Source organism: Pelodiscus sinensis, chromosome 5 (genome assembly GCF_049634645.1).
Source record: "Pelodiscus sinensis isolate JC-2024 chromosome 5, ASM4963464v1, whole genome shotgun sequence".
Classification (NCBI taxonomy): domain Eukaryota; kingdom Metazoa; phylum Chordata; order Testudines; family Trionychidae; genus Pelodiscus; species Pelodiscus sinensis.
The window spans coordinates 116310238-116335793 of record NC_134715.1 but is presented as its reverse complement, the minus strand read 5'-3'; the positions used below and the strand labels follow the sequence as shown (position 1 = coordinate 116335793).

Genomic DNA, 25556 nt, shown 5'->3' with positions numbered 1-25556 from the left:
GGATGTTGGGAGTGGGGCCCCGGGCCCAGCCGGTAGATGGTGAGTACTCAGCAGCACAGGGCCCTGGCTCCAGCGGCGTTTTCTTTGTCAGCGAGGTGAAGTTTGCAGGTGGAGTGTGCCTGGAGACTGACAAGCAGGAGACGTAGCCTCAGAGAAAGGGAACTGCAGGGCGGGGGCTTGTTTGGCAGCCTTGCAAAGAGGGAAGAAGTATAGGAAGCTCCCTGCTGGTGGAAGGCCGTAGGCAGGGCTGTGCCCTCCCTGCCAGCAGGCTGTGCTGCTTCCCAGCAAGTGGTAGGATTTAAACTAATTCCCCTGCTGGACGGGCGTGGGTCCTACAGGCTGCTCTGCTCTCCCCCCCAATCTCGCTGGCAGCTGGTCAGGCCTGGCTAATGCAGCTTGTGTGTGCAGCAGCCTCTGGGCTGGGGAATTCACCGAGACATCCTGCGAAGTCCTTGTTAGAAGCCCAGCCCTGTGTGCAGTGCGGGGCCTTGAAGGCATGGGGCCCAAGGCAACCACCTTGCTTGCCTTGCCCTAAGGCCAGACCTACATCTAATTATAAGAACGTAGAATTATTTTTGCTTAAAATATAACCTTAAAATATAAATACAGCAAAACAAAACACTTTAAAATATTTTAGAGTTGGGAATAGTGACTCTCACAAAGGCAGAATTTCTTTAAAGGCTTTATTGGAAAAACTTCTGTTGGCGAAAGAGAGGGTTTCAAGACAGCTTTTTTTCAGGTATGGGAAAAGTCACATAGAAAAATTAAAAAAGAGACAAAGACCTTATGGATGAACACTTTTTACAAAGAAATCACTCTATAGCTGATTTTTCAATCATCATCCTCAGAGGAAAATACCCCATGCCTTGAAAAGGTAAGCCTTAGAGCTTAAATTCATAACATTGCTAAAATCATGAACTGAACAGAGACATTGGATTTATGGCTTTTTACAACAATCTATAACCCTCTAAATCCACCTTTCTCAGCTTTTGTGTGTATTTGTACTCCCCGTGACTGGAGAGGTAATAACTGTCTATTTTAACTGAAATGGTCCCTTTAAATATATATACTTATGCTAAATAATCTTTTCACCTTATATTTAATTTTTACACCCTCAGTGCATGTCTCAGTCCTGAGAACAACTCCGTGTAAGCTCAAAAGCTCGTGTCTCTCTCCAAGAGAAGTTGAGCCAATAAAATTGTCTCCCCCAGGTCTCTGTAATATCCTGAGACAAACAAAGCTGTGACAACATATAGCATACAGTAAATATTCTTGTAAACATGCATTCTTCCTCACCACAGCAGACAAAATAAAGGATAATTAAGTATGCTAAAGTGAAAAACAATGTTTTAAGATAACATACAGTGGGATTAATGTGGTTCTTCAATGTTGCATGGAAGGTGAATGCAATATCTTTGAACTGGCAAAATGAGGTGATGTTCCTGATCTTTAAGAAAAGAGAGCAGAGGGTGTGTTTCAATTTTAGGGGGATCACATTCCTCAGCCACCCTGGCAAAGTCTACACCAGCGTGCATGGGAGGAAGTTGTGCTTGTTAGTTGAACCTGTGGATTCTGCCCTGGCCGTGGAACAATTAACCAGTTCTTTGCTGCCTTGCAGATATGTGAATGGTCATTTGTTAATTCAGTCTACTTTTGTAGACCTGGAGAATTCACATGACTACATTCTCCGAGATCTCTTAGGGGAAGTGTGGGAGTATAAGGTGTCAGTGCTGCTTTTGTGCGATACCTGATCCAGGGTGGATTGAATTAAGTCAAGGTGATTTACATAATTGATTAAAAAAAACCCTGTTGATTTTAAATCAACTTTCCCACTGATACTTCTTCATAAAGGAAAATGTTTGTAAGTTTGTGCGCTAATAACTCAAACGCTATAAGAGCTACCACAACCAAACTTTGCATGGGATAAACTTTCATCCAGGAGAAGGTTTTAAGGTACTTTTGGACCTGATTGGGGTCCCACCTATCCTTTGCGGCCCCAGGCACGAGCTGGGGCGCTCCTCTCGCATGTAGCCTCCCGCGTCTCGCCCTCTCCCGCCTGCAAGGTTACATAGCTGACCCTTCCCCCCCTCCCTCCGCCAGCATTCTGTGCCCCACCCGCTTGCTCACAATGGCTTGGGCACCCGCCCTGCTCCCCGTGGCACTTGTAGTCCTGGGCACGAGCTGGGTCGCCCCTCCTGCATGTAACCTCCCCTCCACCCGGGGTCGCTCCCCACCTGCCATTCCCCGCCCCTCTGGAAACCAAAACCAAAGCCGGCCAGCCGTTCTGCTCAGTTCGCTGGGCTTATCCGAGCAGAAGGAATCCATGTGCCTGTTGCAGCGCAGCGCATAAAGGAGAATGTTGGTATGTTTGTGCTCTAATAACTTGGACACTAGAAGACCTAACGCAACCAAACTTTCCATGGGATAGCTTTTCCTCTAGGAGAAGGTTTTAAGGGACTTTTGGACCCGACCGGGCCCAATCTCAACCTTTAAAAATAAAAAATAATCCACTGCGCTGCAGGGGCAGCACCGCCCACAATAGGTCACCGCCTGTGGCCCCAAAGTGCCATCCAGGACTCTCCCCACCCCCACATGCACAATGGCTCGAGCATCCACCCTGCCTCCCGCTGCTACAGTTACCAGGTATTCTGGAAAAACCCCAGTCACAATTGATGGGGGAGCGGAGGAGGAACTGGCTGGGAGGGGAATGGAGCTGGCCGGAAGGAAGGGGTGTGCCGAGAAGCAGGGCTAGTCGGGAGAGGGGGGCTTGGGCAGCGGGGCTGGCTGGGGGAAATCGGGGAAGGGGTGGCTGGCAGGAACAGAGCTGGTCAGGGGAGGGGCTGGGGCAGTGGGGCTGGCCGGGGGAAATCGGGGGAGGGGCGGCCGGCGGGAAGCAGAGCTGGTGAGGGGGGGGTCAGGTACAGCGGGGCTGACTGGGGGACATAGTCTCTGATACCATGCTTGCGATGCTCTGATGTCTGTGTGGGAAAACAGGTCACAAAAAGTTGTGAGCACACTGCTTCCTGTTGATCACATGTAAGGGAGGGAGGGACTAAATGAGTACATAATGGGATGCTGACAACATGAGCCCATAACCACCCGCTGTGGAATTTTCTGCAGAATTTTTGTCCCAGCATGTTCCAGGAGCATAGTCCAGAATGCAAAGCTACCCAAGGTGCATTGCTCTCTGAGTGGACAATAGGATTCCTAGTGGGAACACCCTACTTTAGACTATATTTGATTCTTTTCTGCAGTGAGGACAAGGACCATTGACTTTGCAAAATCGAGTTCTCAGAAATCAGCCATATTAAATTTGACCTTGTTTTGCTGCCTTCGTTTTTTCCTATATATTGTGTCTCTGTCTTAACCAGGGCTCGCCGAGCTGCAGCAAGCCCCGCTCGCCAGCCATGCTGTCCGGTGTTCTGTGCATGTGCAGATCGTTCTGCGCATGCACAGATCTCCTGAACCCGGGTCTTCCGGGATGTAATCTACTCGAGACCTGGTCTTAACTATCTCCACTGCCTACACGGCCAAAGTCCACTATCACATAAGCACAGAAATTCACCATATTAGATTTGATCTTATCTCAGTGGCAACTGGAAACTCTAGATTTCTCTTACTGCAGCTTTCTGTATTTTATACTTGCATGATAAATTCTAAATCTAGTTAACTAATTAAACAAGCCATAAGGATTATCTAACTAAACTTTTTTCCACCTAGCTTGGAAATTTACTTTTCAAATCACACTTACAATAAAAAGCATAGATAGTTTTGAAGAATGATGCTTTGCAAAGTTAACTATTTAAGTTATTAACCAATTGATCCACTTATCCATATCCACATCTTCATCTACAACATTTTCCTCCAATAAGCAGTTTTTCTTATGATATTTCAGTCTTGCAACCAGGCCCTGAGTATTCTTCTTGCACTGCCTACACTAGATATGTTTTCCTTTTTTACACAGGCAATGAATTTCTTCAGAATATTCCCAGATAGGGTCTCATATATGCTGAGAAGCCATGACAGTTTTTCTGTGGCAAAAGTGTGAGGAAATATAGGAAACTGTATCTGTGGTGAATAATGTCTTCCTTTTTTCTTTCCAATCCACTACCCTGTTCCTTTCTGTGCTGCATCCGTTCTTTCCTATATATTGTGTCTCTGTCTTAACTGTCTCCACTGCCATGCTTAGCCAAAGTCCACCATGACATAAGCACAGAATAAAAACAATCCCATCCAGCTGGTGTTTTTATTTGCACATGTTACTTCTTAGTCTGCTGAGAAACAGAAATTGAAAGCCCAGAACTTTTAAGAAGCAAGAGCTAGTAGTTATGCTGGGCAGACTAGAGCTATTAATTCACTTCTATGAATCTACATGTATAGCATGTTTGTGATGTGATTTAATTGTAACTGTTATTTTTAAATGAGCCAATGGGAGCTGTGATCCCCCATACCTGCGGAGGCACAGAGGTGGTGTGGGAGCCTGCCTAGGGCTATAACCCTGGCAGTCCAGATCTGGCCCATAGGCTGGTATTTACCCACCCCTGTTTTAGGCTTCTGTAATTTAGAAGGTAGGAATTTATTGGTGATAGGCCATAAAAAGGATGCATCAGTCATCAAAGTGGGAATACAAGATAGTTTTATCCTCAACTTGATATCCATTCTGTTTCGATGTAATATGATAACTTGAATGCTGCATTTGTTTGGTTCTAAAATTTCAGGGAATGTTCCAGGCATATTTAAAACATACAGAAAGAGTTAATCAAATATTAGGTAAGATGGATTCTGTTGTTATCGTAGCTTCATATGGAGGAAATATGAGCAAGCATTTTATAGTCATTAGATGTTTGGGGCTAGGTCTCCCTTATATTCAGCTATGAGCACACATGATGCTAATAATTACACATACAATTTACTGTATGCAGATGAGCAGTCCCACTGATTACTAACAAAGTCATTCATGTCTAAATATTTGCAAAACTGGGGCTTTTGGCTGGAAAAGTCACTTCATGAACTTAAGTCACTTGAGTAGAGAATTTCAGAGGTACCAAGGGGAGACACATGCTAACACTCATTCAAAATGGGTAGCTAATTCAGTTTTATTACTTTTAAGATCCCCCTCTTTGGTATTCAGTGTTCCTGTCTATACAGTTGTAAAACTGAATAAAAGGCAGACATCTCTAGAAATCAGATGTTGTCTCGGAGAAGTTGCTCTATGTAAGTAAATAGTAAAATAAAATAAAAATAAAATACAAATACAAAAAAATACTAAAATAAAATATGATTAATCCTATGTTTTCTTTTATGTTTAGGGTGCAAAATTTAGGCATCCAGTTGCATTAGATCTGGCTCCCCAACGTTCCTCTGTTCGGAGATCCTTTGGAAGATCTAAGCGATTTAGCATTACTCGTTCACTGGATGATCTTGAGGTAACTAAGCTTTACATAAAACATTATATTAAACTTTTAAATGATTCATGTACAGTAATATTTTAGTAATTTTGACAATGATACGGGATCTGTGAAAGCAATAAATATAGAGCTGAGAACTGCCTAACTACTATGGAAGAGATAATCAATCAGCAAAGGAACTAGGGGGAGAGAAGGTTGAAGGAGGCTTCATTCCCCCTCTATTCTAGTGCTGTATCCCCAAAAGCTGCTTCATTGCGGATTGGGCACCAACTATTTACCTATCCCTTCCAATTTGCAGGTAAGAAAGGTACTTCAGAAGTGTGAGAGAAAAGACTGAGATGCAGAGCTGTTGGCATGGGGAAGGAATGGGAAGGCACACAAAATCCCTGGTAGAAGGGAAGAATGGGGGATCCTGGTTTGGGGGTAAGGAAACTATGGCAATATATAGTTCCCTAGAATAGAGCCTTGAGTATGGGGGATGAGAAAAAAGGGGAATCAGGAAATGAGGGATGCTAGTGGTGTGTGCAATGGGTGCTCAGTGTACAGAAGCAATGAACTGTTTGAGCCTACAATCCAATTACTCATTCATTTATTTCTCTCTTTCCAAATATCTGTTTATTCTCAAATATTTTGATGCAAGAAAAACCCCAAATATTCTTTATTGAGAACAGAATCTATATCCCTGTTTCAAATTTAAAATACTGTAATGTGATTTTTTTTAAAAGCCATATATTCAAAAGTTTAAAATGGTAGGTTGTCCTTTAAACATCAAAGCAAAATAATCTGAATGGAGACCCCATGTGAGAAATATTAACTTAGACAGTAATTTGAAAACTTCAGAAGTGAACAAAAAAAGTGTTTGAAAAGAAAGTGTCCATTTCTAAATATAGCAGCATTTCTACAGCACTATAATTAAGTATTACATCACGAAAAAAACATTATTTCTAATACATTCAGTCAGAATATTAGAAGTACATGTGCAGAATATTTCTGGGCATTTTTTCAAACCTGATAGAAGAAGAAACAACACTAAGTCATTTTTAAGGAACCCCCTTTAGAATAATGACTATGGACATGACTTTTGGTCTCTCATGAAGCCACATGGCAGAGGAGAGGTATGTTAACTATTTAAGCTTTGGATTTGGACACCCTAGACTCTCAAGTTCAAATCTTGTTATGGTGAGCTTAGTCTTCTGTACTAATGAACAGGGTAAGTTGTGTTCCATGTAGTTTTTTGTATATGGGTATTTTGAATGTAGTTCAATAAGGTTAATCAACTCAGTTTTTGGTAGCTCATTTTGCAAGAGTATGAGTTTGTTCCAATGTATTTGGGCAACATTTCCTTTTATATGCCATTAAGCACTGGTGCTATGTATCACATTTTTTTGTATACTGTTGTAACTAATTTCAGAATATTCTGCCTCTACATTTAAGGAAAATTCATTAAGGCTACATGTATACTGCATGAAGTTTGAAGTAACGTATTGCTGTGCTTCATTTGCATAATTTATTCAAGCCATTTTTGTGCAAGGGGTTTTTGTGCAAGAACAAGTAATGCTGGGAGAGGCATAAGGATCTTGCGCAAAATGGGGTTTTCACACCAAAAAAACCTGTCCTCGGGGTCAGTGGGTACGCTGCCCCACTACACCAATGCACAGTCTATAGCAAAAAGTCTTTACGCACCAGCCCTTGTTCCGGGCAGGGTGACAGTATACCCCAAGGGCTGTCCTCAGGCCTGACCCTACTTCAGAGAGGGGCAGTTAGTACAATGCCCAGACCCTTGATCAGGGCGGGCGGCAGGAAAACAGTTTGTACAACCAAGCCCTGGTTCAGGGCGGGGCAACAGAGAAGGAGACACAAATAGCTCAAGGTCCGTTTGCAACAGCCCCAGCTAGGTCCCTTTGCTCAGGCGGGTGGTCTGGCAGATGCAGGCGGCTGAACAGGAACAGGCAAGGGGGGAGACTGCCACCTGAGAGTGGGGTGCCAAGGGGGATGCAGGCCTACCCATTCCACTGCGTCCCAGCCCAGGACCCTAACAGCAGCAGAGCAGATGGCTGCTGAGTCAACAGGGATCTGTAGCGCAACACACTGACCTGCTGCTGCTGGATCAGCGGGGTTCCATACTACAACACGCTGAACATCTGCTAAACGGGTCGGCTATCCCTGGGCTGCTTCCATTTCCCCCCTTGGGTTGTACCTGGGTCTGGAGCAGGTCCTCTGGGTACTGTGGCTCGGAGTCCACCAGTCAGGTAAACAAACTCTCCGGGAAGTCCTCCAGTAGTAGGCCTGGCGGTCCAGGCTAGTTATCAACTTCCCTAGGGTCTAGCTCCTCGCTTGGTTGTGCTGGGGAAGCTTCTGGCTTTCTTGCTCACTGGGGTCTGACTGGCCTCTCTGGCAGGCCTTTTATATCCTTGGCCTCGCCTCCTGGCTTCTGTCCAGGTGAGTTGCTAGGGCCAGGTGCTGCCCACCAAGGCTCAGGGGTCAGTGGGCGGTCACTCTGCCCCATTACAAAGAGATTTAATCATGCTGAATGCTCTGCCATTACTTACAATCATATATAACCAACTCATCCCCCTTACAAACCAGTCATGGTCTCAGTCATGGAATGTAACAAATAGTATCCCATATTTTCAGTTACACCCTTGCCATCCTACCCATAGCCTATTCCTTCTGAAAACCTATAAAAATAGTGCTCCTGCAGTATTTTCTGACAATTAACAGATTCAGGCTATTTTGGTTCAAAAAGGTTGAGAGAAATCATTTCAAAGTTATGTAGTCTTCCTGAAGAACATCTACCAGCATCTTCCTCTCAATTGTATCCAGCTCAAATGTTTCCAGAGATTGAAACTGTGGAAGTATTGCATAGGGAGAGAAGTGGTCTTGTAAGTAAACAGGTCTCAGGCTATTTTAGGGCTTCACAGGTCAAAACCAACACCTTAAATTCTTCTTTGAATGATTGCTCATGTCGCTTCAAGTAGGTGTGTGCGTGCTGTACACACAGTCCTCAGAAGATTTTCCCCCTAGCAATACTCATCCTTCTGTTGTGAAGCCCCCTGGAGTGGCGCTGTGATGGTATTGTGTATATAGCCCATTGCTGAACCACCCCTCCGCTCAGTTTCTTTTTACTGCCAGTGATGACTGCTAGGGTGTGTCTAGACTACATGCCTCCTTCGACGGAGGCATGTAGATTAGCCAGATCGGAAGAGGGAAATGAAGCCGCGATTAAAATAATCGCGGCTTCATTTAAATTTAAATGGCTGCCCCGATCTGCCGATCAGCTGTTTGTCGGCAGATCGGGGGAGTCTGGACGCGATGCCCCGACAAAGAAGCCTTTCTTCATCGACACAGGTAAGCCTGGTTTCACGAGGCTTACCTGTGTCGATGAAGAAAGGCTTCTTTGTCGGGGCATCGCGTCCAGACTCCCCCGATCTGCCGACAAACAGCTGATCGGCAGATCGGGGCAGCCATTTAAATTTAAATGAAGCCGCGATTATTTTAATCGCGGCTTCATTTCCCTCTTCCGATCTGGCTAATCTACATGCCTCCGTCGAAGGAGGCATGTAGTCTAGACACACCCCTAGAGCTTTCCTTTGGAGCTTAGTTTATTGTCTTGTAAATAGTTGTCATTAGTAGAGTTAAGTGCTGTTTAGATAGGTTAAGTACTTTTTCTTTATTTGGTGGGGATTAGTTCCATTCTCCCTTCAATCTTGTGCTTTGTGTCAGAAATGTATGCCTGTGGGAGGCCCCCAGGAGTCTTGTCTTAAGTGCTTGGGGAAAGCCCATCAGACAGACAAGTATGGGTTTCCAACCTCGGATGAAAAAAGAAAGGCACTTTAAAACTCCTTTTTATGGAGTCAGCTCTGCACCCTCAGCTGGTGCAGCCTGGCTCCTCTCTGAAGCCGGCTTTGTTTGTGCGCAGTGCACCATCCTTGGTGTGGGACAGCACAACATCACCAAATGACTCAGCCTCCAAGACTCCCCAGCACCAATGCTCTCTGGAGCCTAAGGCTGGAGCAGTAACTTCTCAGTACTGCTCATATTCCCTGATGTTGCACAAGAGACAGAAGCATCCAGAGAAGGGAAAGTTTCTTATGACCAAGTCCAACAAGGCCAAAAGAGTGCATCCCACATTAGGTTACTCCACAGTACCTCGAGAGCAGCCAGTGCCATCAACTCTGGCACTACAAGAAGAGCCATTGAGTCCAGTGCCGGTGGATTCCCTGGTGCAGAAGTGTCAGTGGGAGAATTTGACATGCTATTCACCTCCGACATTTGAAGTGGCCAGGGGCCTAATTGAAATGATGACCCAACACTCTCTATCTCCAAGGGTAATCCCTCTGCAATAGCGAGGTCCTGCTTCTGCAGGGGTCTCAGTACCATCAAGAGGCAAGCCTTCTATGGTTCAGCAGTGGTTCCCCCTGGCCTCAGCACCATTGACTCCGGGACCGTTCTTCCTGGTACCATCCTTCTCAGGGCTATTCCCCCTGGCACTACACCCTTGCACCATCCAGAATAACATCCCCGTGGGCTTCTAGGTTGGTCTCAATCTCTGATGATTAAGGAAACATTTAAATATATTGCTTGAGCATGCAGGGGTGTAATTAGGAAGGCCAAAGCACAATTGAAATTGCATCTAGAAAATGATGTGAAAAGTAACAGGAAAGGTTTCAACAGGTATGTTAGCAATAAGAAGGAGGTCAGGGAAGGTATGGGATCCTTACTGAATGAGGGAGATAACCTAGTGACAGATGGCATGGGAAAGTCTAAAGTACTCAATGCTTTTTTTGCTTCTGTCGTCACAGACAAGGTTAGCTCCCAGACTGTTGCACTAGGCATAACAGTATGGGAAGGAGGTAGGCAGCGCTCAGCAGAGAAAGAACAGGTTAAGAACTATTTAGAAAAGCTCATAGCGATGTTCCAGATGATTGGGAAAAGGCAAATGTAGTGCCCATCTTTTTAAAAAAGGGAAGAAGGAGAAACTGGGGAACTACAGATTGGTCAGCCTCACCTTAGTCCCTTGAAAAATCATGGAGGGGATCCTCAAGGAATCAATTTTGAAGCACTTGGAAGAGAGGAGAGTAATCAGGAATAGGCAACATGGATTCACCAAAGGCAAGTCATGTCTGACAAACCTATTGCCTTCTAGGATAAGGTAACTGGCTCTGTGGATATGGGTAAGGCGGCGGACCAGATATACCTTGACATTAGCAAAGCTTTTGATAGTCTCCTACAGTATTCTTGCCAGCAAGTTAAGGAAGTATGGCTTGGATAAATGGATGGTAAGGTGGATAGAAAGCTGGCCAGATCATCAGGCTCAAAAGGTAGTAATTAACAGCTCGATGTTTGGTTGGTCAATATTAAGCTGAATGCCTATTAAGGCTTATATTAAGGCTTAGTTCTGGAGCTGGTTTTGTTCAACGTCTTTATTAATGATCTTGATGAGGGGGATGGATTGCACCCTCAGCAAGTTTGTGGATGACACAAAGTTAGGGGGAGAGGTAGATATGCTGGAGAAGGGGTAGGGATAGGGTCCAGAGTGACCGAGACAAATTAGAGGACTAGGCCAAAAGAAATCTGATGAGGTTCAACAAAGATGAGTGCAGAGGCTTGCACTTGGGATGGAAGAATCCCAAGCACTGCTTCAGGCTGGGGACCAACTGGCTAAGCAGATATTCTGCAGAAAAGGATCTGGGGATTACAGTGGATGAGAAGCTGGATATGAGTCAACAGTGTGCCCTTGCAGTCAAGAAGGCTAATGGTATATTAGGATGCATTAGGAGGAGCATTGCCAGCAGATCTGGAAAAGTTATTATTCCCCTTTATTCGGTACTAGTGAAGCCATATCTGGAGTATTGCGTCAAGTTCTGAGCCCCCACTATAGAAAGGATGTGATGCATTGGAGAAACATAAGTGGAAGGCAACAAAAATTAATAGGGGTCAGAGCACATACGAGGAGAAGCTGAGGAATTTGGGCTTATTTAGCCTACAAAAGAGAAGAGTGAAGGGTGATTTGATAGCAGCCTTTAACTATGTGAAGGGAGTTCCAAAGAGGATGGAGTAAGGCTGTTCAGTGGTGACAGATGGCAGAATGGAACAATGGTCTCAAAATACAGTGGGAAAGGTCTAGATTGGATATTAGTAAAAAACTACTTCACTAAGAGGGTGATGAAGTGCTGGAATGGGTTACGTAGGGAGGTGGTGGAATCTCCATCCCTAAAGGTTTTTAAGTCCCATCTTGACAAAACCCTGTTTGGGATGATTTATTTGGGATTGGTCCTGCTTTGGCCAGGGGGCTGGACTCAATGACTTCCTGAGGTCTCTTCCCACCCTCTGATTCTGTGATTCCAAACTGGACTCCTACATGTCTAGGAGGAGCTGGCCCCATTTAAGGTGCTTTCACCTGGATCAACAGCACCAAGTCCCAGTGATGTTCTCAGGTTCCCAATGGCAAGCCCTGATGCAATGGCCTTTCTAGACACCCTGGGAAAACCACCAAGCTCAGGGCCACAGTTCTCAGTCAGTCTTGATGGCATCAGACAAGAGAGGCCTATCATCATGTTCCCTAGCCAGGGAACCCCCAGGGGCTCAGAGCAATATATCAGTGCCTCGCTTGGTGCCACAGCCAGCATCCAACCTGACAGTGGTATCAACACCCAACCTTACAGCACAACTGGTGCACAAGCCAGCACCATGATTGGTCCCAACACCATATTCAGCTTGGCCACCATGATTGGTGCCCAGCCTGGCACTGTGATCAATACCCAGCTTGGCACTGTGAGGATTGCTAAGGCTGGCAGCTCAGATGGGATGTCCATAACTCAGTGCCTGCCACTCCAGGCAGCAGCCACCATCACCATCAGAGACTCAGGTGAGAACCCATATCACCATAGTCCTCAGTCTCTTCGAAGACCTGGGCCTCCTGCTAAACCTGGACAAATCGACTCTAACTCCCATACAGGTCATAGAGTTTGTGGGTACCACTCTACATTCTCTGTCGCAAAGGGGCGTCCTACCCATCTCCCAGTTTCTCACGATAAAGACAACGGTCAGGTCACTCCAGAACTTTCCGGTGACTACCGCCCGGACTTGCATGCGCCTTCTTGGCCTCATGGTTGCCTGCACTTCTGTAGTGCAACGCACCAGACTGCGTGTGTGCCTGCTACAGATGTGGCTATCACGAGTCCACAACCCGGTTGTCCACTCTTGAGACAGAGTGCTGACAGTCCCATCCTCCATCCTCCTTGCATTGGAATGGTGGACCTGCCAGGCAGAGGTATGTGCAAGGATTCCATTCTTCAGACCAGTACAGTCCATCCCTCTGGTCACAGACGCATCAGACATGGTCTGGGGAGCCTACTTAGGAGACCTGCACACACAAGGTATGTGGTCCGCGGACTAAATCTCCCTTCATATCAGTATCAAGGAGCTTCAGGAAGTCCAACTAGCTTGTGCTGTTTTCCTTCCCCACCTGAGAGGCAAGTCTGTCCTCATTCTGTTGGACAACATGACAGCAGTGGCAGACATAAACAAGCAGGGCGGGGCTCGTTCCTCTTGCCTGTGCTTGGAGGTGACCCACCTGTGAAATCTCTGCATCGGGGTGGATATCCACCTGATAGCCTCGTATCTCCCGGGCTCCCGGAGCGTTCTGGCAGACAGACTGAGCAGAACGTTTGCAGGACATGAGTGGTCCCTATTCTTGCTTACAGACAGCCTGAAATGAATTCTTTCTGGTAACCATACCACACAACCACATCATAAGCCTCCAAGAACCCAGCCCTGCAACCAAAAACATTGTCAACTCTGCCCACATATCTATACTGGCAAATTCATCACTGGAGCCAACAACATCAGCCACCAAATCAAAAGGTCATTTGACTGCACATCCAGTAATCTGATCTATGCCATCAAATACCAGCAGTGCCCCACTGCTATATATATTGGACAAACTGGACAGTCTCTGCGGAAAAGAATCAATGGACACAAATCAGATATATGTAAAGGAAACGTACAGAAACTTATTGCTAATGGACTCAATCGTGGTGAAAGTTGGTTGGGACACTACCAATTTAACAGCCATTGAAGGTGCAAACAGCTCTTTGTGTAGTATTCTTCCTGACATGGGGGTCTATCTATCGACTTTGATTCTTATCTGCTTCGGTTTAACTACCCAATCTTCAGATACTTATTGATTCCCTCTTCTCCTACCCCCTCCCTTCCCCCCCTATTTATTTTGGGTGTATACATCCTAAACTCATAATTCCCATCATCTGAAGAAGTGGGCTGTGCCCACGAAAGCTCATGATACCATCTACATGTTTTGTTAGTCTATAAAGTGCTACCAGACCATTTGTTGATTTTTTTCTGTAACAAACTAACTTGTCTATCCCCTGAAGCTGTCATTAATGTGTGTGCTTAACCCATAGCACAATTAACGTGTTAATTGCAGACTGGGTGGGAGGGCATCATTATCTGCTCTCGAGAACCTACATCTGGTCAGGCCCAGTAATGCAAGCCACCACCAGAGGGCAGGTGGAAAGAGAAGAGGCTAGAAAAACATCTGGAGGAGAAGTACAGATCTTGACATCCTCTACCTCCCCCATCCCAGGTGACCACATTTCTTAAAGTAAAACAGCTACAAAGTCTTCCCTGAATACTCCCCTCCATGTCTTTCAGGGATCACCCAAAGCTGCCTTCCCCTATGCTTCCTGAGGGTGGGGCTACTCTTCTCCCCACTGCCTGCATCTGGGGTTGTGGCTCAATCTTTCTCCCCCCAAATGCTGCACTGCCCATGGCTGGGTCTTCTTCCCACCCTTGTGTTGTCCAAAGCTGTGGCTGACCTAAGCCCCTTGCTGTCTGCAGCTGGGACTTATGCTTGATGGCTCCCTCCCCCGAGCCCTGTGCTACCTGCAGCTGGGGCTGCCTCCCATGAACCCTGTGCTGCCTGGTGTTGATGCTGACCCTTCCCCCTGAGCTTGAGGGCTGCCCCCCCCCACCCCTGAGCTAAGTTCCCCTTTAACTGCATGGCTGTGTGGCCATGCAGCTTCCCATTACTCCCCATCGTGGGGTTCAGAGTTGCAGTGGGGAGAGATCTCTCCCCAAACCCTGAAGATGCCAGAGATGGTAGTGGGGAACCTCTCCCCACTGCCCGCAGTATGGAGCTGCCATTGCCACTCCCTGCTAGCCTCAGCACTACCAAACTGCCATGGCCTGGGGAAAAGGACCCCTCCTTACCTTCCCCAGCAGGGAGTTGCTCAAGTACGACAAAGCCCCAACTCTCTGCCCCACCTTGGGTCCCCCCACAGTCCTGAGCACCCTCTTGCACCCCCAAGTGTTCTTCCCTGGTCCCAACCCAAAGCCCACACTCCCAGACCAGAGCCTATACTCTTTCGTGAACCACAAATCCTTATCCCTAGCCTCACCCCAGAGCTTGCACCCACAGCTAAAGCCCTTGCACACCAACCCTCTGTCTCAGCCATGAGTTTCTGAATCCCTGTTTCACCCTAGCCGGCTTGCACCCTAGCCAGAGTCATAACAGTACTATACTAGGGCTGGAAGAGACCTCAGGACGTCATCGAGTCCAACCCCCTCCCCAAAGCAGTACCAATCCTAACTAAATCATCCCATCCAGGGCTTTGTCAAGCTGAGACTTAAAAACCTGTTGGGATGGAGATTCCATCACCTCCCTAGGTAACCCATTCCAGTACTTCACCACCCTCCTAGTGAAATAGTTTTTCCTAATATCCAACCTAGACTTCCCCCACTGTAACTTAAGACCATTGCTCCTGGTTCTGCCATCAGTTATTACTGAGAACAGCCTCTCTCCATTCTCTTTGGAGCTCCCCTCCCCGCCCCATCAGGAAATTGAAGGCTGCTATCAATTCCCCCCTCACTCCTCTTCTGCAGACTAAATAAGCCCAAATCCCTCAGCCTCTCCTTGTAAATCATGTGCTCCAGCCCCCTAATCATTTTGGTTGCCCTCTGCTGGACCTCTTCAATGCGTCCACATCCTTTTTGTAGTGGGGGCCCAGAACTTGATGCAGTACTCCAGATGTGGCATCACCAGTGCCGAATAAAGGGGAATAATAACTTCTCTAGATCTGCTGGCAATGCGCCTCCTAATGTACCCTAATATGCCATTAGCCTTCTTGGCTGCAGGGGCACACTGTTGACTCATATCCAGCTTCTCATCTGCTGTTACCCCAGGTCCTTTTCTGCTGAACTGCTGCTTAGTCATTCTGTCCCAAGCTTGTAACAGTGCTTGGGTTTCTTCCATCCCAAGTGCAGGTCTCTGCACTTGTTCTTGTTGAACCTCATCAGATTTCTTTTGGCCCAATCCTCTAATTTGTCTCGGTCACTTTGGACCCTGTCCCTACCCTCTAACGTATCTACCTTTCCCCCTAATTTAGTGTCATCCACAAACTTGCTGAGGATACAATCCATCCTTCTCATCCAGGTCATGAATAAAGATGTTGAACAAAACCGGCCCTAGAACCGATCCTTGGGGCACTCCGCTTGAAACCAATCGCCAACCAGACATTGATCTGTTGATCACTACCTGTTAGGCCCGACAGTCTAGCCAGTTTTCTATCCACCTTACAGTCCATTTATCCAATCCATAATTCCTTAACTTGCTGGCAAGAATACTGTGGGAGACCATATCAAAAGCTTTGCTAAAGTCAAGGTATAGCGGATCTACCGACTTCCCCATGTCCACAGAGCCAGTTACCTCATCATAGAAGCTAATTAGGTTGATCAGTCATGACTAGCACATGGTGAATCCATGTTGACTCTTCCCATACTCAGAACTCCTTGGCTCCACTCCTGCCACATGAATTTTGGTGCACAAAAGAAAAGACATTCTGCTCCGGGATGGAAAAAATTGGAGGGACCACTGTCCCTGGGCCCTGTGTTGCCTGCAGTTGGGGATTTAGTCCCGTCTCCCCTGAACTCCACACTGCCCACTGTGGGATCTCCCCTAGTCCCATGCTGCTTGCAACTGGTGCTTAACCAACCCCCCAGCTCCTCACTGTTTCATCTCCCTTCCTGTCCTGTACTGTCCGCAGCTGGGGTCAGGCTCATCTTCTGCCCCGGTGCTGCCTGCAGCTGGGGCTCATCCCCCTTCTTTGAACTGCCTCTCCTGGCTGAGGTTGCTCCCTCTTAGGGATGTAAGGGATTAGTCGACTAGTTTTAGGCTTATCGGATAGTTGACAAGTCGACTACTCTCATTCCCCACAGAGGCAGCAAGCAGGGCTGCGAGGGGAAGAGGAGGAGCTTAAAAGCCACTTCCCTCCAGCACTGTCTCTGTGGACAGGTTCTTCTTTGCAGACAGGAGCTGCTGCTGGCTGGGCAGGCAGCCCAGCTGAGTTCTGTCTCATGCTGGGTCCAGGACCAAGCCGCGATCCAGCTCTGCAATTTTAATGGCCGTAGAAGCCGGGCAGCCTGCCGCCAGGCTCCTACTGTTTGAGTTTGGTCCCAGACCAGCATGAGCCAGGACTAAGCTGGATACCTATGGATACCTGGATTAATTGAGTAGTTGATAAAAATTATATTGACTACTTGATTAGTTAAATACCTGCTTCTTAACATTCCTATTCCCTCTCCCTCTCCCACTCTGTGCCTCCCCTGATTGTGGCTGATTTCTGTCCCTTCCCCTCTCTCCAGCTGTGCGCCACTCAGGGCTCATCTCTGCACCCAGCACTGCCTGCCAGCAGCAGCAATTTCTCAATTTTCCTGCTGGTGGGCAGTGCTGCCTTCAGCTGACCTCAGGACAGCAGCACCATTCTCTGCTCTGTCTTGCAGCAGGGACCAATTCACAGGTTTTGTAAAATTTTTGGGGGCAGCTAGGATAGAACTATAAAAGGGCACTGTCCTGACTAAAAAGGGATCTATCATCACCCTAGCCAGTCCACGCCCTATTCTTCCAGCCAGTACTTCATACGTCGGGCCAATCCCCCTGCATTGCACTTCATTGTCCATAGGTGGGCTGGCACTCATCCTAGGGTATTCCATAGAGCTCTGGCCCACTTGAAGAAAATTGTTGATACCTGTGACCCAGCATAATTTGACTAGCATGTGGGTTCTGGGATAGAGCTGAAGAAGAGAGCTTTGAAATGTATGAGGGGGGCTCCATCTATGAGGGGGAGGAGGGTGGGCATCAAGGCTGGGGCAGGAGGGACTTACTTTGAGAAGCTACTTGAGGTCTGTGGAGCCCTGCAATGCTATGTTCCTGGCCCCTGGATTTGGAACCACCTTTCCTCTTCCCCGAAGCACCCCACTTGGCAGCTTGTGGCAACAAAGGGGCCAGCACTGACCAAGCGGGAACTGGGTGGGGGTGCTCGGGGGAAGAGGCAGGATGGTTGCAGAGTCCTGTGGTTCCGGGCCAGGAGTACAGCCCTGAGGCCACCTGTTACTTAGAAGTTATTTGGAGATTACCTAATAAATTTCATCTGTTCTCTTGATACAGAAAAACCCACCATCCTATTCTTTACTGCTGGTCTCCAAATGAAAGACTGCAAAAGAGATGAAATCCTAGTTTTCAAACCATGTTTGGGTTCCTTTATAATATTACATATGTATATCTGCCTTCCTTGTCTACTACATTCTGATGAGCAGCTATAGTAGTGAAATTTACAAGAATCCTATTTCATCTGGAACAGGATTCTTATAAATTTCAATACCTTTCTTACTCAGAAGGACCAAGAGCAGACAGGTAAGATGAAGTAAATAGCATAATATGCACACGTGATTGTGATCAGGAAGAAACATGCAGCTGCATGCCCTGAAACAGAAAGAAAGTCGTTCTAAACTCAGTTATTACAATTTTAAGTTTTCTTTTTAATTTAACATTACTTTGTATCTGGAACATAATATTTAAATTACTAGTTTATGACCTGTTCCATATAATATTCATTTAAGAGGAATATATTAAAAACAAATGCTTAGTTTGGAGGGAAAAAATATTTGTCTTAATTCCTAAACAAGTTTGGACATACACTTTAAAACAGTCCCTTAGGCCTTCATTAAATGCATTTTTTCATGAGAAGATTCTTCAGTGGTATGTTGTTATCTTGACAGAAACTTTATTATGTATAACCTGCTTAAACAATGTTTTAAAAGCTGAGTACAGGCAGTTTTTTCTTTTGACAGGGATATATACAGTACTCAGTACTCAAAACTAGTACTGACTCTGGGTGGGGAATGTACTGTGGAGGGAGGAGACTGAGAGAGGTGGTATTAAGGACAATAGGTAGAAGAGCTTTATTTATTTTACTGGACTCACAAGAAGTAAATATGTGTTCATTTCAGAGAGAACGTAATAGTAAAGTTAAGGGGATTGTTTCCTAACAATGAGAGAAACATTACTTGGGAATTGTTTATACATGGAGAAAGCTTTTATTGGTAGTCAAGTGTCTGTAAGTATAAAGTTTTGTTTATCTAAAATGAACATAAAGTAGGAATATAATTTTAAATGGTCATTTTCAAAGTGAAGGAATTTTCTTATTGTCATACAAAGTATTTCCAAGAAGTTAGACTTTTAACAAGGCAAACTTTGTAAGTATTTATCAGCTGACTTTCTATATGCTCTCTAATGAGAATTGAATCGATATACTGTTTATATAGAAGTATTTTCAATATAGGTTAAGTATCGTATTAAGATTTACTAGTGTGGGAACAGTATATTAGTTGTAAAGATGCTTCTCAAGTGGGTTATTGTTTTTTGTTCCTTTTTTGTCATATAGGCAGTTACTTAATTTTCTTAAAACCATATTAGCTCCTGTATTCATGATACAGAGGTGCCCTTTTAAACTTAGAAAGGTATCTGTTAATTGTCATGGTTGTTTCCAAGGTGTACACTTTTTAGATAATTTTCTGTGGTGTGGATATTCAGCTAGATTACTGATGGCTTATTAATTACCAGATAAAAATGTATTTCTATATACAGTGTTTATAGAATGTATAATTCTGGAGACTTTTAGAACTTCATTTTTTTTCTTAATCTCATGATAGTCAGAACATGCACATTTTGAAGATAATGGAAATATATATTACTAAACTTTGGCTTTTTAAAGTCTCTTTCTTTGTGACCATCATTTCCCTACATCTCAAATTCTAGTTTCTTTTTGCAGATTCATTTTAGGATTAAAGAGAAGCCTCTTTTTAAAAACGAAATGGGAAATGTATACTTTACAAGTGTTAAACTTAAAAAGAGAAGTGAGAACACTAGTTACATAACTAATGAGCAGTCCTTTAATGAAGGGGCTGCAGTAATCTCAATTTCTGAAGCTCTGTTTGGGGGTAGGAGGAAAAGTGGGTGTGGGTGATCTGTCACTTAATCGTATCCTCTTTATGTGTAATTTAATTTAATTTTACTATTAGTCTGTAATTCACATATGAAATCTTTCTTCATTCTAAGCAGGCAATTAACATCCACTCCTGTTTTATTTAAACAATTTTATCTGCCAAGGAAATTAAGATGTCTTAAATTTTATACATTGATACATACTTTGCAAAAAGTGATTGTATTTACAGAGCAACTATATGTTTTTGAATTATGAAAAAGGCTACTTTTATTAGCTAATTTATTATTAAAGGGATCAAAAGTTTTCTTTTTAGCATTTAATATATGGTTTTAAGAACAAAATATTTGTTTTCAAACTAGCTCTCTGTTTAACAAATGTCTGTTTGGATCTAAACTTTGAATATATAGGCACAAAAGTCTTGCTAAAACTTGCATTTTGTGTTGACAGAAGGGGGCACTCAATAACAATTTGAATTAGGCTTCTTCATTTTGCTAAAGGAGTTACATTGAACATTTAGTGTTTAACAAGTTTTGCATTTTTCTAATCTGAATTGTTTATATAAAGGATAAATTCAAAAACAGGGTATATATGATAGCATATATAATAAGAATAAATAGAATTTTTGTCTTCTGATGTAGTTGGACAGGAGACTCTCTTTTTTTCTTTTTCTACTAATGGAATGTATGTTCTCTTTTTACTAGTTAGGATCAGGTAAAAACTTGCCAAAAGTACTAGTTGATGGCTCATGGGAAACGTTTAAAAATTGTTTTAAAAGTTATTTTTGCTATATTATTGTCTGTTTCTTCCACTGATCTTATTCTTTTATTTCAATAACTAAGGACATTTTAATTTAATGGGATGTCTCTAACAAAATTCTCTTGCTCCTATTTTCTTGCAAATGGTTATTTCTTTGTCTATAATGAGGAATGTGAAAAGAGTGATATGAGGTTAATAAGAATCAAGATCTTTTAGCCAAAGTCTTTTCTGCCTGTTCCAAATTTACTATGATAGCTTTTACTTCTCCCAGTTGCCTAGCAGCTTTTTTGCTTTCTTCTTTCGTTTTGCTCGCTGATGTTCACTTTTTGATCAGCCAAACTAATCTAGACTCCCTGTCATTTCTGCCTTTCCTGCAAGAGAAAAAAATTCTTCGTCCAGGAAGGGATGGGGAGACTCTGGATTTTATGTCCCTCAGCTCTTTTTTGTTTCATAGCTGATGAGTGTGGATTTACAAATGCCTCTGTAGAAGATGTATCTGAATCGAGCATGTTAGATATGCTATGTCATGATTTTATAATTTTCCATTAATAGCTTCAGTAATTTAACATGTTGGAGTATTATAGAGACTAGCCACTTCCAAATTTGGGCTATCTGATTTTGACCTGGAAGGTTCATAAATACAAATATGAATTCAAAATCATAACACATTTTACATATAGAAGCTATTGATACCCTGGAAAAAATAGAGGAAAATGAATTTTAAAAATTCTTTAGCCACCATCATTTCTTTGGGAGCTAAAGGAATAGCTAGATGGATAAAAGTGTACACATGTAATTCAAGTTATTTTAAATGAAATAAAAATCCATTATGTTAACACACTATGACTTGCTACACATGCAAATTATTAGATTTACTGCACCAAGTACAAGTGCCTGGAATCCTTATAAAACAATGCCAACACACTGTGTTCCTAATGTTAGTTTTCTACATTTTGTAAGTACAGCAGCTACAAGCAACTCTTGCAAGTGCCACCAGCTGCATGTGTTTATTTCAAAGGATTCTAGTGCTTATGTGGATATGTAGTGTGTGTATTCCAACTGCACTAGTTCATCTGGTCTTCCCAGAGCAGGATACTTTCTGGGATACTCTGACTCACCCTTCAGTGAACACCGTGGGTGAGAATCCTCTTAACAAGAGGTTTTCTAAAGACCATCCACAGGAACATTCTCTAGGAAGTCTCTGACTTGGTTATAATATCCCACACTCATCTCAGGTAACAGTATCACGCAGCTTGTTCCCAGCATCCATGTAAGTATGGTTGCTGTATTCCTGTACAAGCTATGCACTATTTTGTGATTTGAAATCATGCCTTTTGTAGTCCATTTGTTCTAGTGATATGATTCCAATTCACCCGTCATAGACATCAGAGCTCTTCTAAAGACCTAGTGTAATGAAGTGATGAAATCCAAACTGAACTCCACAACATGGTTTTCTGAATAAGAGCTGGATTTCATCCACTGCCATCATGGTCTTTAGATCTTGCTCCCTGCTACGCCTCATGGTCTGTTCAAACTCACTTCATCTCTCAACTTTTTCCATCAGGTAATATACTAATTTAACAGTCATCCCACTTTGTCTGGGAAGTGCTCCATTTGGATATATGGAGAAAAAGGTTCTGATTCTCAGTAATACAGTTCCCAGAACAAACTTGGCCCTAGAATATTTTGTAGGTTTTGCAACAAATCCTTGTTCGCAAGACGTTGTTCTTGGAACCAATGGAAAGGTGTTGTGACCGATCTATAATGCACTGACTAGAAATATTCATATATTTAATCATGTATGTGGGTGGGCCTTGGAACAGTTCAGAATCTTGGAAATTGTATAGTCATGAGCAATGAGAAAAGGGGGGAAACTAAAAATAAATCCCAAGGTGCTGTTTTTAGAAACCATTTGGCATAGGAAAAGCAATCATACCAAATCATAGGTGATCTAAGTGTTTCAGGTTTACATTCCTAAAGGAAAGACCTAGACTCAATTACATGCATGGAAAATATTTTTTTAAATTAAATTACATGAACTAAACATAAAGGATAGCTCTCCGTTTGCGATCACTATCACAGACAACCAGAGTAGTGAACCAGGAATATAAATTCTGAACATAACAGATTACGGAGATAATTATGAACATTTTACAGCAGGAGATTTGGAGTTTAAAGATAGAAATAATTCCTTTTCTCAGTAGGTCTCTTTGCTCACAAGGGAGCCAACTCCAAAGATCAGGATTCTCAGATCTAGGTCTGTCACCATTTTCTACCCAGCAAAGTAAATGTTTGGTATTTCAGGACAAAGTCTCTGCACAAAAAATATTTGGGAGGGTTGCAGAAGGTGAAGGGATGGTAAAATAAAATAAAATAGGTACTGCAGAAAAGAATCAAAATGTGTAGTGAATCCCATTGCATCAAATGTAAAAGAGAACAGCTTTTGTTTTACTATGCAGTGGGTGGTGCAAGCCACATAAGATATTATGCTTAAATCCTTATATGCGATGGAGCAGTAGCCTGAGATGCCTCTTTCTGAAGCAGTGCAAGTGGTGTTGTAGGATAGGCATTGACATGGCCAGCTCACTTGAAACTATGTAATTGACTACAGTTGTTGCACTGTCAGGGTTACACATAGACATTCCCTTGCAAAAATCTATTTATTCAGGCTTTGTAAAGAAGACTAGAATTTTGCCCTTAATGCTAAATCTAAAAAAATTGGTTATCCAAAAGAATCAGTTTCTAAGAATGACTTTACTATTGTAATATGGTTCAGAAAAAAAATGTAATGTTTAAACATAAAACCTTTTCTGGTGATACTTTTTTGTCTATAAGTTGTAAATTTTTAATGCTTGTCACGTGGTAAAATTAATATTGTTCTGGCAAGATGATTTAGGTGATTGGCACACTAAGCCCCTAAATAATGGAGGATGTAATAGGTGTAACAAAGTTTCTTTCTTCATATTTACTTCAAAGGCACAAGACTCTTGCACTGATAAATAAAATGTAAAGGATGAAAATCCAATCCAAATCTGTTCCAATTCACAGAATGTATTAAGGATGTGAACATGTAACTATTTAATTGATTACTAGGTAAACATCACCCTTAACAGGTGATGCTTACTGGGTAATGGTTAACCATTACCTGGGAGCAGCCCTCACCCTGCTCATGGCCCGCCACTGGTGGAGGGCTGCTGGCTCCCAGCCTGTCTGAGATGGGAGCCAGAAGCCTCACATGGGGCTGGAAGTGGTGGGTGGGGAAGGGCCGTGTGGGGCCCAAACTAGCAGCTGAGGTTTACATCTCCCCTCCCCCCCCCCTCCCCTCCCTCTGGCACTTCTGGCCCTGAGTCAGGCTGCTGACTCCCAGCCCATGGGCCTGCCCATGGCAGGGCCGGAAGCAGCTGGGCTAGAGCAACCCATGGGGGGAGGGGGAGCCTCATCTGCTCCCATGTAATCAGCTAACTAGTTAAATGTTAAGTTTAAAGATAGAATTAAGCTAATTAAACAGATTTTACATCCCTAGAATGTACATTGTTCAGTTACAAAACGTATGTGTGTCTCTGGAATGTTTGCACAATGAGATTTGTTACCTCTACTTCCATGCTTTGTTTGGATTAAACTTTGTTCTCTTATCTCACTCCAAATGAAATCAATAGGGCCACAAATGTTAGCTAATTGCTGTATTAGCCAAGAGAGTGTGTACTCCCTAATGGTTAGAACATAAGGTGGCAGGAGCAGTAGACTAGATCATCTTTTTCCTCTGATTCTGACTTGCTAAGTGATCTTGGTTAAAGGCACTAAACTTCTCTCTGTCTCAGTTTCTCCCTCCATAAAAGGAGACCAGATCATCTTTGTGAAGTGCTTTGAGGCCCACAGAGAGAATGCATTAGAAATTATTCAGAAGGCATTATTAGCTAACAGTTCTAGAGGCTTTTAAAATAATACATTGGTATTATGATTGTTACACCAATAAAAGCTATTACGTTTTTTGGTTTTTTGTAAATGGGCAGCAGTTTTTGTGAAATTTGCTATTGTGGACAGACTTCATCACTTGAATAACAATATTGATAAAAGTTTATTAGGCTTTCTCTGTCTGCTCTTACATTCCACATGTTGGATTTTTTCCCCTCTCTTCTTACAGTACATGCATATATCTACTTGTGACATCAATGAAGCATATGTAGTGTGCACTGAATAGGGAGTGCAGAATATCAGTCAAGAGCTCTCCTATGATGATCTGAGAGCAGAATTTTGCTCTGAAATTGTTTGTTCACAAACTTGAACCCTGTATGGAAAATGTCCTTGTCAAGTAGATCTTTACATGCAAGTTGTAGTTCTAACCACTTAAAAGTTGAATATAGCAGGTCCTTCTCAGGCACTTTACTTTCTACTGGTCTGTTGGTGTCAACCTTTTAAAAATAGTGGTTTATTATTGAAATGTTTCTCCACCTTTAACAAAGGTGGTTAACAGTGTTTTATTAAAAGCCAGGCTATTAGAAGCTGGTATACTGTAGAAATGATTATCCCACAATCACACTTCATTTTATTTTCCTCATTTGCTATAGGATATACTTGAAATGAAATCACAGCATGATTTGTATGTACTGATCTTGCATTTTTGTGAGAGATAATTGAGATCTAATCTGAATCCCTGATGAGCCACAGCTTCCTGCAGTGCCTTGTTGCTATGGGTAACATAAAGGGAGTAAAATAGAACTTCATACGAAATGCCTTTAAACTTTACTGGCATGTACAGGCACGGAATAGGGTTGAATCGTATATTTTAGTCTTTGAGAAGCTGATGGGTCAAGGAATTTTTTTTTCAGTCTTAAGTGAAGATGAATTTAGGAAGAGTACTGTTAGCAAAAATAACTGCTGTTTCTTTTGAAGAGCGGGTAAGTGGTATGAATTATATTTAGCTAATGCAAGGTAGTGTTGCAGTGAAAATTAGAGAAGAGTATTATATTCAACTTCAGAGTTATTGCGTTTTTGGCTCAGTTTTTGTCTGTTCTATATTAAAATAGTGTTAGTTCAGAAACTTTTGGAATTAATATATGATTTTCTTTAAAGCAAACTGTGATTGGCATATATT

The 25556-nt window shown here is 43.4% G+C and overlaps 1 protein-coding gene across 11 annotated transcripts in view; it reads left to right on the top strand.

Moving 5' to 3' along the window:
* Positions 1-25556, top strand: part of RGS12 (regulator of G protein signaling 12) — a 169432-nt gene that overhangs the window by 32499 nt on the left and 111377 nt on the right. For 8 of the 11 annotated variants that reach the window (XM_075930830.1, XM_075930829.1, XM_075930831.1 and 5 more), the window contains exon 3: positions 5310-5426. In XM_075930830.1, the coding sequence (XP_075786945.1) occupies positions 5310-5426 (117 nt within the window). Of the gene's footprint in view, positions 1-5309; positions 5427-18567; positions 18821-23833; positions 25360-25556 lie in introns of those variants that run through there. The other 3 variants (XM_014576078.3, XM_014576076.3, XM_014576080.3) reach the window with 2 other exon arrangements.